The sequence below is a fragment of the Rattus norvegicus genome, chromosome 9, assembly GCF_021556685.1.
Source record: "Rattus norvegicus strain SHRSP/BbbUtx chromosome 9, alternate assembly SHRSP_T2T, whole genome shotgun sequence".
NCBI lineage: Eukaryota > Metazoa > Chordata > Mammalia > Rodentia > Muridae > Rattus > Rattus norvegicus.
In genome coordinates, this window is record NC_141542.1 from 94781464 (window position 1) to 94795780 (window position 14317).

The 14317-nt window shown below is 47.8% G+C and overlaps 1 protein-coding gene and 1 long non-coding RNA gene across 2 annotated transcripts; one reads left to right on the forward strand and one right to left on the reverse strand.

Annotated features, from left to right (window-relative positions):
- The first annotated feature begins 1004 nt into the window (after positions 1-1004).
- LOC146768879 (uncharacerized LOC146768879) lies at positions 1005-8143 on the forward strand. Its single transcript, NR_203069.1, has 2 exons — positions 1005-1063; positions 7561-8143. It is a non-coding gene; the product is annotated as an uncharacerized LOC146768879 (long non-coding RNA).
- Positions 6769-9458, reverse strand: Rnf228 (ring finger protein 228). The gene is given in 1 exon segment (NM_001447221.1): positions 6769-9458. A coding segment is annotated over 1 exon segment (1023 nt). The 5' UTR covers positions 9369-9458; the 3' UTR covers positions 6769-8345.
- Positions 9459-14317: the final 4859 nt, after the last annotated feature.

Genomic DNA, 14317 nt, shown 5'->3' on the forward strand with positions numbered 1-14317 from the left:
CCTTTCTACTTCTAGGATCCATAATGTAGGATCATTGCTCTCAGTCCAACGTTGCATTTGATGGTTCAGGAAAGCAGGAACCTACCTAGCTCATCTGGATTTTTAAAAAAATTCAGAAATTTGCCCCACTTCGGTGACCTTTGAAAACACATCTAGTGTAAAGCCACTAAAAACTTTTTCTTTATTTTTAAACAAGCGTTTCTGCTTTTCTCAGGGACTCCGTTTTAGCCAAGACCAATTTGAGACAACGAGGCTTTGAATTCTAGCAAGAAAGATAGTAGGCAAGCAAGACACACATTAGGCACAAGTCTATTTTCAGAAATCCTTCAAAGGATTCTTCTGGCCTCCCCGCAGCAAAGGGCACGGGGTTGGAAGGCAGCAGTTTGGGTGCATCCCAAGGTTCCTCATTGACTGAGCACCTACAGCCTTTCAACTAACCGCCACCTCTCCACCTTCGTCTGCATCTCTGTCCTGGAAAGTGCTACATCCGGACTGAGGGGCTGAGGGGACCATGGTCCTGAGAACCAGCCCTCAGGCACCTTTGAGGAACCCAAATGTTCCCATTCATATACTCGACTGCGTGTCCTGGTGACAGAGCGGGAGCTCGGTAAAGACACTCTCTCTACCTTGTGCATCCATGGGCAAGCGTAGCCTCGAACATGTCTGTATCCTCCCTTCCGTGCTTTCCAGTGTGCACCACAATGCCTTTCTTTCAAGGTTAGTTGTCATGCGGCGGGCACAAAACCGAAGCTGGGCATTCACCAGGGGCTAATTTCCAGCTACAGGTGGAATCGAGATTCTACAAGCCTGCTTTCCAGCCAAGCAGGAGAACCCTAGAACGACTCCCTGAGCCACCGCACTCGCACTCGCACTCCTGCTTTGAGTACCCCTGCTGCTGTGAACCTTCTAGCAAGTAGGAGTGGCTGGTGGGAACCCAGGGCTGTTAAAGATTCTATCTGGCCATTCGTAGTAATAATACCCTAAAGACCCTAAAGATTCTAAATATCACCAAAGACACCTGAGGCTGAAAACCAAGACTACTCAAAGGGTGTCCGGAATCTGGGTGAGTCTGTGGGAGAGCTCTTGTTAAGCAGACCGGAAGACTGGCCAACGACCTTGGAGGCAGGGAGAGGCTAAACCAACCACCTTAGCTAAACAGTGGTCTAGGTGACAGGGACAGCAGGGCCAGGGGTGCAACTTAATTGGTAAATTGTTTACTGGGCAGGTGTGAAGGCTTAGGTTTGGAGGCCATGATATAGCTGTAATCTTAGTATAAGAAAACCAGCCTGGGTCAAAACATATATATATATATATATATATATATATATATATATATATATATATATATATATATATACACATACATATATACATATATATTTTCCCCTCCCTCCCTCCCTCCCTCCCACCCCCTCGCTCTCCTCTCCTCTCCTCTCTTCTCATCTCCTCTCCTCCTCTCCTCTCTTTTCCAGGAAAAGTTTCTGGGCAATGCCTTTGAGTCTTGGAATTGTCTTGGTGCCCTCTTTTCGAGTACATATTTACCTGGGCTAGGAATAAGGGCACAGCAGATGCGAGGCTGTGCTCCTAGTAGGTCGGGGATTCTGTCCTGATTAGAAGGCTGGTGGGATGATAGAGACGACCCCTTCCCAGGATGCTGAATTCTTCCCCACTGTCTCTAAAGGGAAGCCCCCACCTCTACCCTGCGGGCAACCTCATTGTTGTCCCAGGTTTTCAAATAGTAGCAGAAGCAGCCTGTGGATCCCAGAGATGAACTCTATTTGTTCTCCCAAAAGTCCAGAGGGAGTCATGGCTGACTACTGCATTCAAACTCTCTGGGGGTTGGGGGGAATCAAGGCTAACCCGCTTCATAGCACTGAAGGTGAGTCTGGGTCTGGGTCTGGGCAAATCTATTTACACCTGGTTCCAAGGGTATGGAATTAACATGCACGAGGAACTTTATAAGGAAACCTAATAGCTCTCCCAGTAATTATTTCAAGACATTAGCTAGCTCTGACACCCAAACTGGAGCCAATATTCGCACCTGTCCCCAGCCGCAAAATCTTTCCTGGTTATTCAGAAATCGCCCCAAATCTTTGTTTGTTTATAGACTAGATATTGGCTATGTGGTTCAGTCTGGTCCCCGACTTTTGCCTCGGTTTCCCGAGTAGCTGCGATCACAGACACCTTAGCAGGGGTGGGAAAGTTCACAGAAAAACCTCAATTTAGAAGGCACTGCAAATAAGTTACAATAATCACGGCACACCGACACGCTCACGCGCGTTGTAAGGGAGCGAAAGCAGAGGTTAAAATAGGTTTCTTTGAGTTCCAAAGTTAAGTACACCCACTTCCAAAATCCAAGAACTGTCCCGCTCCTTCAAGGAATTTCCACTTTAAAGGGGGAAAAAAAAACCTGACAGGGTCGAGTTCATTAAAGTGAGATTAGGGAGACAGTGGCGTTTCATTAAGGTGTGAAATATAGGGCTCCCAATTTTAGCAGCTTAGAAAATCACCTGGGGCGCCTTTTAGAAAAGCCACCACACCGCCTCCTCCCCGCCCTGGCCAATCAATTGAGGCCTTTGAGGGCCAGAGCTTCCGCAGGCTTGTCCTTGCGGGCCAGGTAGCTCTAGACCTGGGTGCCTTAGCTGCGCGAATGCTTCCATCAGGATAAATTTGCTCTGTGTGTTTGGTAAGAAATAGGCCTCTGAAAACAAATCGTTTTCCTTGATGAAGTTGCTCCTCCCAGGTTTTTCCCCACTCAGACAAAAAAGTTTCTAATTCTCACTAGTTTTAATTCCTCCCCCAAACCGTAAGGGCAGAGGCTACACCATCTCAAGTCCTCAAGTTCAGTTGAAAAATCGTTTGGTCAACGAACACACAATAGAAATATTAATTTATATGTGATGGAGACTACTCAGGGACGAAGGGGACCACATCACCCATGTTTTCTGAAATAGCTGTCGAAATACTGTCTTTCTGCAAAGATTAGACGCTTTCTCATGTTTATGCGGGGATCTGTTTTGAAATATTATAAGTTAGCAAGACTTCTCCACCCCTTCTCATCTCAGCCCCTCCCCCACACACTGGACCCCCTGGAAATTGGCATTTCTAAACCAAAGATAATCCAATTTTACATGCAAAGACAACTGTTTTTGTAAAGGAAATGCGCTCATTCTTCTGAGGCTCCTAGGAATATTCTTGGTGATTGGATTATAGACACTCACTTCCCCAAGTGTCTTATGATCAGGACTGGTTCAAATGTATCATGGAAACAAAATTGCTCCTCTTTTGGCACAATTTAGATCTGTTTAAGAGAACAGAAACCTCAGTATCAAAGCTGATGGAAGGGATGGTGATGGGTTACCTTGCAGAGCTTATCTTACACAAACAATCAAAAGACCCAAGGAAGCACAGAAAATCTCCCCTGCACTTGATTCAAACTCGGAACTTCAAACTAAGGTCAACTGCAGTTGCTTTTAACACTCATCTTTGAGACAGTGACTGATCGAATAGTATCTAGTCTTTCAAGCCACACTCTGAGAGAGAAAGAGAGAGAGAGAGAGAGAGAGAGAGAGAGAGAGAGAGAGAGAGAGAGAGGGAGAGTGTGTGTGTTGGGTCACAGAATTAATCAGATGCTGGAGCTGCTGAGACCCATAAAATTAGCAGGTTAGTGAACAGGCTTGATGGGTTAATGAAACAAGGAGTAATGGGAAACGGAAAAGCCTTCTGTCAAGTGTAGTTACCACTCCTTACATGTAGAAAGCACAGTACGGACATGCTCGCAAGCACACTCTAAATGTCACAGAGCAGATATGCTTAGAAACAAAATCCAAATATCTTTTTTACTGCGTTTCTGTGGACGAATATGCAGCTTGAAATTCCCTGAAGGGTTTCAGTGTTTTACCCAGGACTCAGAGTGTTTTTTGTAACTACATTTCTCATGCATTTGTTTTGTTTTTAGACAGGGTCTAGAGAAGCCCAGGCTACATAAATAGTGGAAGAAGACTTGAACTCTGGATCCTCCTGCTTCTACCTCCTCAGGGTTGGCATTCCAGGAGTGTAAGTCAGTCCACCACCATGCTGAGTTTTAGGCATACTGGGCCTGAGAGATATATCTTCCGCCCTTAGTTTTTCCATCCTTAAAAATATTCTTCAGATGTAAAGAAAACCATCCATCTCCCCACCTACTCCATAGCCCTCAGACCTCGGGAGTTCCGATTGGCAGAATGAGTCGGGAAGTTCAACATTTAGCCCAGAGTTTTCCTTTTGACAACTTAACTGTGTAACTTATTGCCCACTTACTTTGTGCTGAGAGCTCGCCAGTGCTTTGTGGGAGGACCAGCAAAATAAGGTTCCTGTTCTCGACTTTACATCTGGTACAGTTAGGTACAAATAATGTTACCCTCCCTCACACACACCGAAAATAAACAAGACTTCTGTGGGCAATTTCAAACACCAGGAAGGATAGCTAGTGGTCTAGTATCTGGGGACAGGTAGTAGATATAGCAGAACTCTCTGCCAAGGTGAAATTAAAACCTTGAATGAAAGCAGACAACACAGCTGCACGAAGCTTCAGTATTCAGGGCACTTTAGCTGGTAACTCCTATGAGGACAAATCCTCCTGCCAACCTCTTGAGGCAGAGGTGGGTTACTGCTGAACTTCTCCTCAAATTTTACTGTGGAAGAGCCTGAGGTGGAAAGAAGTCAGGTGATTTCCCAAGGTCTTTCCAAATAAGGAGAAAGCAATCCTTAGACCGTATCAATGGGCTGCAGGTGCTAATGTGCTTTAATATCAGGTAGCATTCAGGGGCCAAGCAAGCAGCAGGATAAACATTTACACTTGAAATTTAGACTAACCTGCAGCCCTTGAACTCTGAAATCATGAGCTCTTCAAACTTCCAAAGGGCTGTGCAAGACAGACTAGATTTAATTTTGCTGGACTTTTCTACTCTGAAGATGGAGCTGAACCCGAGATTGACTCAGTCTCCTCTCTAAGATGCAGAGGGGAGAATTGTCTTGAAAAGGTACCTCCTGCCATCCCTGAAGCCCTCTAGACAATGAATTAATGAAAGAAATAATGATGTTATTTCAATCATGGCTCTCCAAACTCCTGCATTGTCTAAGGTGTTGTTATGCCAGGCCTTTCCATAAATGGAAGTCAAGTTCTGTTACTAGTGTGGATATTTAAGGCATATCTAATACAGGCAGGGTAACCCAGCCCTCAGTATTCAGGAGACAGAGGCAGGTGTATGTCTGTGAGTTAGAGGCAAGCCTGGTATACCGAGCAAGATCTGGGACAGCCATGGTTTCTATACAAAGAAACCCATCTCAAAAACAAAAGAAAACACACACACACACACACACACACACACACACACACACACACGGCATCCATTTACGCAGTGGAGATACATTCTTGCTATAGGAATTCCAATTCCTGTTGTGGAGGTAAGGAAAGGGTGGATAAAAGAGATGTATAAATATAAAAGTAGCAAAGGCTTCTGGGTGAATGGTTAAATCGAATCGAATCTGCAAAATAGAAGAGGGCTCACCTCAATGCAGGAGGGACAGACGATCACCTCATTTTGCTGACCCTCTGGTTCTGGTAAGAGAGTTAGAAATTAGCAACCAAAGCAAGGTCAACCAAGGTGAAAAATCTCTCTGTGTACTGAGCCACTAATGGTATCTATTTGATTTTCAGCAATTCTAATTCAATTTCCACAAGAGAGTTACGTGTGCAACCCACAAAAGAAGCAAAATGTGGCTCTCATTGTGGCCGAGGCAACTCCAAGATGCACTTCTCCTGTATGAAAAGCCTAAATCATTGGTTCATTTCTGTGGACCATAAATAAGCTATAAGTAAGAAGCCAGCTGGTCTCTCAGTAACTCTATGCAGACTTTTAGGCTGCCAGTTGAAGGAAATGAAATAGCAAACACATGTTTATGTATGAATGGCCACATCCGCAAAGCCACGGTCTGTTACTAGTGTGCATATGTCATGTGTATACATCCACATATACACACATCCACATATACATACAAGTGTGGATGCATTTCAGCCACAGTGATTATAAACAGAATGTCTGCACAGGAGGTGAGGAAAGAGTGAATAAAACAGAAAAAAAAATAAAAGCAGCATGAGATGTTCAGGGTATATAAGTCATGACTCACCTCTGAAATGTGACTCTTAATTGGGACAAGACGCAGGTCACAGAAACCACCAACAGCAGTGTGACATCAAGATTTAGGTTTTGTGCCTGTTACAGGGGACTAAACTCTTCTCTTCCTAGAATATTACAACAGTTGTGTGTGGGGGAGAGTGTTTCAGGAGAGGTCTTCAAGGGGTCTCAAAAGCTAGAAATGAGGGTCAATGGTTAAGAGCATTGGAGGACCAAGGTTAGAGTTCCAGTGACCCCATGGTGGTCCCCATGTTTTCTCACACTTGGTCTGTAACTCCACTTCCAGGGGTCCAAGGCCTCCTTCTGGCCTTCACAGGCACCAGGAACACATGCAGTACACAGACATACACGCAGCTAAACACATACAAACTACGAAAAATTGTTTAAAAAAATAAAAAAGCTCAGAAATACACAAAATGCTCATCTTAACTAACTACACTGTCACATGTGAGCAATTTTTCCTCTCTGAGCCTCAATCAAAATCTGGCATCGGGACTTGGATTGAAGCATGTACCCAAGGAGAAGAAAGGCTAGGAAAAGAGCTGGGAGCGATTTCACCATGAAATAAAAATGTGCCGAAATCCAGTGCGTCTTATTTTCTATAAACACTTCCTGTTTTTATTAAGACAGCATAGACATATAACACGCCATATTGTGGTTCCTAAACTGCAGCCATGCTACTTAATGGATGGCCAATAAATTACTCCACCCATATGATAGATATAAATGCTTCACTGGAGATCAGTTAATACAGAGACATCATGCAGGTGTCATAATACACGAGGGAAAACAGCACACCCCCTGTGGCATCTCCGATTTTTCCCAATGATCTCTCCCCAACTTCCAAAAAGTGGAATAAAACATTTGTTTTCACACAAAATACATTTTAGACCCACGTTTTCCTCCTAAAAAGGCAAGTCTACCATGTGTAGTACACACCCACAAATCACCCCTTTCGTCTCAAAATCGGGTCCATATGTATTTTTCCCCATTTAGCGTGGACATTCCAGTGATTCCATGACATCGGACAATTAAACTCAAAATATGCTAAATGTACATTATCTTGATAACCAGAGACAGAGACATTTTTCAGTTTCTCTTTGGGCACTATTATATGTTTTCATATAGTTGAAAGTTATCGTTTCACAGTATAAAATCTTGAACTACTAACACACCTTGATTTTCTGCATATTATTTTGAAATGTGTTTGGATCAGAGGTAAGAGAGAAATGACACCGCTCAAAACAACGTCTGTGCAAAACTTCCAGATTTATATATTCAAAAGTAAATTATTTTTTTAGTGAACTTGGGGGAGCGGGGTGCCACGGGAAAGGGGGAAGCTTATAGTTTATACTTTGAATAAATAGCTTTCACTGTCTTCCAGGTGGGGGCAACAGTCAGTCAGTTTTGAGAGGTCAGGCTCTTTAAGCTCCCTGAGTCGAGTCCGGTTACAGAAGATGAAAATGACTGCCTGCCAGTAACACTGTGAATAAAACAACCGCAAGCCTCCAAGAGATGGGACTTCTGGGCTTGGCTCCAGGCACCAGGCGGAAAGCAACGGATCACCACCGAGTGCGCGCTTCAGGGAGACCAGAGACAGCCCGGGACGCGCACGCGCGCTGAGCACCTGCCCAGTTCCGCGCAGACGCCGGCTACGGCAAGGTCTAGCCTGCGGCTCAACTCCAGGCGCGTGGATCCCGACTGTTTGTTTATCAGTCTGTCCTCCCAGGATCTCTGAGACGCAGGAAGATCCTTTGCTTTTACACCTTATTCATTTTTCCTTTAAGAGATTCAAGTCCATTCACAACTGTGGCGGACAAGTGCGCGCGCGCTACCCTAAACGAGCGCCCAAGTCCTAGGCGCCAGGAATCCGCTTTCTGCACATCTGCAGGCTATGGGGCAGGGACAGCCACATACTTTGGTCAAGGTGGGAGTGACGCATAAAGGAGATCCCACACACACCAGCATCCCACTCTCTTCTGTTTCCCTCTCTCGCTCAAGGTAAGGGAAACAGGGAACAAAAAGAGAAGAGAAAGGAAACTGAGACTCCGCAGTGGTTCGTTGGTTCGTGGTCACAGACGAAGCGGGGAGAAACCCCAGCTCACTGAGTCCAAAACCGGGTCCCCTGGGGATACTCAGGGTAGACGATGCCCCGGGTGTGCCTTCCCGCTACGTATCGCTCCTCCGGGCACTGCCCAGAGTTGCGGCCGCCCGCGCCCTGGAGCCACTGCCGCCGCTTCCTGCGGAGCCCGCGGCGGTCCCATCGGGCCGGTACTTGAGCCAGCAGATGATCCAGGTAACTACCACCGAGAAGAGTGCCAGGATGCTAGCCACCGACAGGCAAATGGGTCCCACAGGCGAGGGCGATCCGGTAGCTGGGGCGGGGCCGGGGGACGAACCGCTGCTCGGGGGTCCCCCACCCCCGCCGCCGCCGCCACCGCCGCCGTAGTGGTTGACGAAGATGAGACCGGTGAACAGCAGCACCACCATGGAGAGGAACGAGAAGACTACGCACACGCAGCCGGCGGTGAGCGCCGCCCGCTTGCAGTTCTGACAGCTCTCGTAGGCGCCCGGGGCGCGGAGACCCGGGCGGCCCGGAGGTCCGGGGGCGGCGTCCTCAGCGGGTGGTGGCGCCGGCTGCGCCGGCTGCGGGGCGGGGACTGGCGGCGGGGCGGTGGGCGCGGGGCGGCGGGAGGCCAACGGCGGGAGGCGGTCTTGGGGCAGCGGATCGTGTGCGGCTCGCAGAGCCAGCGGGAAGGCCTCGGCAAGCTTGGTGTTGTTGGGCAGGCCGTGTACGCGGCTGTCCGGCAGCGGCGTGCGGTGGCGGCACACCGGGCACGCGATGGCGCCGGGCGGGCCGTGCCAGGGTGGCGGGCGGGGTGCGCGCTCAGGGACGGCGCTGGAAGCGGCGGCGGCGCGGAGCTGCAGCTGGCTCAAGCACTCCTGGCAGAAGGTGTGCAGGCATGCCAGCAGCTTGGGGGCGCGCCGGTCCGCGTCGAAGTAGTTGTAGCAGATTTTGCACTCGTAGTCCTCGAGCGGTGGGAGGCTGGGGGCGGTCGCCGTGGCGTCCCGGACTCCCGAGTCTCCGCCGTCGCGAGCTCCAGCCGCAGTACCCCCAACTCCGTTTCGGCTCCGGGGGCTGCTGCTCCTGCTTTGGGTGCTGCCGCCGCTGTCGTTCGCAGGCGCTGCCATGGCATGATACGCCCCTCATCGGGGGCTAGGTGAGGCACCGTCCTCCCCCTGAGCTGCAGCCCGGGCTTAGGGCGGGGAGGAGGCGCTTCTGCCTCCCCCCTCTGACTGCTGTCGCCTGGCAGGGGAGGTAACCGCTGGCTGCTGCGCCCCCGCCCGGCCTTCTGGTCCACCCACCCCACCCTACCCCACCCAACCCCACCCCACCCCAGTGCGGATGCTCTTAGTCCTTTCAGGTCCAGGGGGCCTGACTGAGGCACCCTTAATCTCCTCTACCTAAGTATCCTCACAGCTTTCTGTATCCGTTTATGTGGACTTAAAATTGGGGTTCAGGTGGGCTTGGAGGTGTTGCAGGAACGCATTTGGGGTGCAGCTGCGTTAGGCTGTTCCGTTTTGCTTCTACACACAGCCTCTAAAGATGGTGTGCTACTGGGACCTGCCTTTTCCTTTTTCCACTTCCTCAACATCACTCCTCCCACCCCTCCTTTTTATCTGATTCATCCTTCCTTGTCTGGGGCTAGGTCCCAGGAGAAGTCTCCTCTCCCCCTACCAGCAAGAGCTCACCGTGATGTAATGCAGGACCCGCGCAGGGAGGGGAAGCGGCGGCCTCGGCAGCCTGGCAGAGGCGGTTCCTTTCCCGACTGAAAATCGTGATCTCATGTCTCAGTCCAAGGGCGAAAGCCAATAATCCCTAAGCCATTTACGCTTTGCGCTTTTATTAGCAGGGCCCAGGCGGCGGTGCAGGGCTCATCCCAGAGTGGAAGCAGAGAAGGGCATTTTCCCCCCTTCGCCATTTGGAGGAAATTTGGGAACTGGATAATTCTCCCTTCTTCCTTGGCAGTGTTGCTTCTTGAGTTTAAGGAGAGAAGACAGATTGGGAGCAGAGTCCAGCTGTTTTCCTGGTGATGACCAACCACCGTAGATGCAGCTGTTTCTGTAACCAGGCCGTTACAGAGGCAGAAGGGAGAGAAAGTAGTTGGCAAGGAAGTTCACACACTGAAAAGCCCAGTTTAAACCCAGCTGCTAGCCTCGCCCACCGCCCTTTTCCGCGTCCCCACTTTAACTTTTATCATTCGGATGCAGAGAGCACAAAACTCTCGCCTAATTATGGAATAGAAGTTCAAACGGACAAATCAGCAAGATTAGCTCATACAGTAAGGTACAGGAGGGCTTGGGTACAGCCTGCGAGGTGATATTCAGATATCCTTAACCTCTCCTCCCCCTCCACCCCCCCGCCCCGCTTCAGATGCCCCCTCCCCGGCCTCAGGAAGGGGAAAATGGCCACTCACCTCCCCACTCGGTAAAGAAGCGGGACTTTGTAAGATTTTTTTCTCTTCTCTTTTCCTCCTCCTCCTTCCTCCTTCCTCCTTCCTCCTTCTTCCTCCTCCTTCCTCCCCCTTCCTCCTTCTTCCTCCTCCTTCCTCCTTCCTCCCTCTTCCTCCGTCTTCCTTCCTCTCTCTCTCCCTCCCTCTCCCCCTCCTCCTCTTCTTCCAGAGGGAAGAAGCACTGCACCTTCTGCCTGGAGTCTCCGAAGTTCACAAGGTGACGCGGGAAATAGCTCGGGGGTGGGGCGGGGGGGGGGGACCAACCTGAAACCCCTATGACTGGGAAGCATATTAAAGGTAGAAGACAGAAAGAACCCTGGAAAGAGCCAATAAGAGCTGGATGAGAGAGCTGGGAATACAGCTCAATTGGGAGAGTGCTGGCACAACCCCAATGGCATCTCCAACAAGCATTGGGGAGGTGGAGGCAGGAGATTAGAGATTCAAAGCATCATCAACTACATATGGAGTTTGGGGCCAACCTGGTCTACATGAGACTGTCTCCAAACACAAAACAAAACAAAACAAAAAATTGGGTTTCTAGGGGAATTCTAAAGGACTATAACATTTCTGGAGCATTTGAAAATAAGTATATTTTTATTCTATGTAAATAGCGAGTGTGGTATGCCTTGAAAATTTAAGGCCTTGAGTTAAACTTGTTTCAAAATGTTAACTTTCTAGTTTCAAGCTTTCTTATTATTATTTGGGGGCAATATTGTTTTTAAATATCTATGATGGGGACAGTAATGACAGATCAGGTCGATGGGACAAAAAGATTATTTCCTGGCCTTGAAAGGTTGCAGACTGACTCAAAGCTAACTGGAGCTTTAAATGTCTTCCTGCTTCTCACTGTGTCCCCTTGTAGCGTGTGTGTCTCACAGAGTTTCAAACCGGGATCTTCAAGCTCTGGTTAGTATGTGCTATGCTTGCAGTGCCGTTCAGAACGTGAAAGCTTGTCTTAGGGAGGTGCACAGAAGCAAGAGGGCTAATGTACATCTGTAAAGCCAGCTTCACACCGAAGTTACACAAGCCCTCATGTAAGATCCCTGAAGACCTGTGTATGTGCTTGGGCAAAGCACATAAGCTTTTGCAGTTAGAGCCTGCCGTGCAGTTAGAGCCTGCCGTGCATTTTCCCCTTACATCAGGCTTCTCACACCAGCACTGCTGACATTTTGAACTGGTTACTTTTTTTTTTTAAAGATTTATTTATTATATACAAGTACACTGTAGCTGTCTTCAGACACACCAGAAGAGGACATTAGGCCTCATTACAGATCATTGTGAGCCACCATGCAGTTGCTGGGAATTGAACTCAGGATCTCTGGGTTCAATAACCCAGAGTGCTCTTAACCACTGAGCCATCTCTCCAGCCCCTGGATACGGTTTTTTTTATTGCAGGTACTGTTTTGTAGGTGGCCAGTGTGAAGTCATTGGCCATTACTCATCAGAAGTCAACAGAGAAGCATTCCAGTTGTGACAATCAAAACGATCTCCCTCCACCACCAGGACCAAATCATCCCTGGCTGTGGACCTTGGGACTTACACAAAGACCACAGATTTGCTCTACGTGAGCTCTGAACTAGATCTTCCAGCTCCTATCCAGTGTGAGCGAACAGTATTGTCAAGGTATTTATCAGATTGTCACCATGTTTCTTGTGTAGCTCATGGTGATTTAGGTCCCAAAGTATGGAACAGTCTTTGAAAGACACTGGTGTAACGTTGGCTCTTACTTTCTGTAAACAATTACAGGGCTTTGGTTAACAATGACAGAATTTACTGTGTTTGGATAGGGTTGTGTGCTTTTGTTAGTTTGTTTTTTGATTTGTTTTGGGCAGGTATCCCAAACTATAACTCAGGCTGGTCTGGAACTTACTAGTACCAAACACAGCAATCCTCCTGTTTCAGCCTCCCGGATATTAGAATCACAGGCACAAACTACTACTCCCACTTTGGATACCATTTTGATGGGAACACAGCACCCCAATTATTTTATATCTTCAGAACAGATGTTCATTCTTAGGATTCATAAAGGTGCTGTGTAAGGACTTCCTTGGATCAATGAGGAGGGTCTGTAACATCTAGAGAATGTCAGGTAGGCCACAGGCACCTGACCTAAGGAACCGTGAGGCCCAGTGCCAGCCATATTGTCTGCAAGAGTAAACACAGAAGTGTGGTCATGCTTTCCTGGGAAGGAAAATGTGCTGAACTGGATCTTAAGTTGTCAACAAGTAGTTCAATCTGCGTGCTAGGATTTGAATTGGGTTTACCAGAATCCTGTTTGTATCTTGAACATATCAGATTCTGTAATTTGCTGGATTATTTAGTTCTTGAGGAACCAAGTAAATGGGAAACATCCATGGTCTCAGAAAAAAAATCTCTTGTCTATGGTCCCTTCCTTGACCCTGTCATAAATATTCTGGTTTCATAAGCCTCTGTCTTGACAAAGGATTTAGGGAAGCTTTTCTCAACCTGTGGGTCCAAACCCTTTTGGGGGGAGGTCACATATCAGATGTTTTGCATATCAGATATTACATTAGTAGCAAAATTACCGTTATGAAGTAGCAAGGAACTAGTTTTATAGTCGGGGTCACTACAACTTGAGGAACTATACTAAAGAGCTGCAGCATCAGACAGCCTGCTTTCCTTCCAACAATGAGGGGATACGCAGTCACAAAACACGTGCTTAGGCGGTCCAGATTCTAAGTCTGTTCCCCACCCTTTGCATAGGTGCAGGCTACCTCTTCTGTGCCTTGGTTTTCGAAACTGAAGTTGGGATAAAATTATTTACTGCATAATATTGCACACTGTAAGAATTCAAGTATGTCAGATATGTAATATAAAACAATAGGCCCCAGCCGCTGGTAGAACTCACTGGCAACATTCATTCCTGTTTATGTTGGGGGTTCCTGTAGCTCATCTAGGGATCCTCACAGATGCCTGTGCGAGAGGCTTCAGAGTGTCCACAGGACCCAGCCCAAGGTGGAGCAGCCAAAAAACAATGGGGTGGCTTTCACCTAGTTCCTCTACAATCAAAGCTGAGACACAGGTGGTAGGCGTTGCAGCTTCAGGACAGGCTTTTCCTGTGGAGAGAGCTTGTACCACAGATCTGTCGGCTGTAATAAAGGAAGCCCTTCATAAACCTCGGGCCAAGTGAAATCTTACTGCACAGATTGGAGGGATAGATGTCCAGGCAGATAGTGCTGCTCAGACCCAAGTATTAAATCATTCCATCAAACAGTTGACATTTTAAAATAGAAACCGGGTCGATTAAATTCAACATTTACCGAGGTCCTGTTTCAGAAGACATTGGAACTGGTGAGGACGCTTGGCCTCCAGGAACCAAGACTTCAATGGAGGAGTCCAAGGAAACAGGATAGCCAAGTGTGCTGTGGATATCGAGAAGAGACACTGAGACAGAAGAAGGGCACTGGGGACAAACTAAGGAACTTTGAACAAAGTGTCGATTTTAGTGAGTAATAATGTATCAGTACTGGGTCCTGGGTTATAACAAATGGAGAATATTAATGTAATATTAAGTAAGGTATGAAAACACAAGAAACTGGGTGTGGTGATTTTGAGGACACCGGGGATCTTTGCGAGTTTCTGTAAATCTAAAACTATTCTAAAATA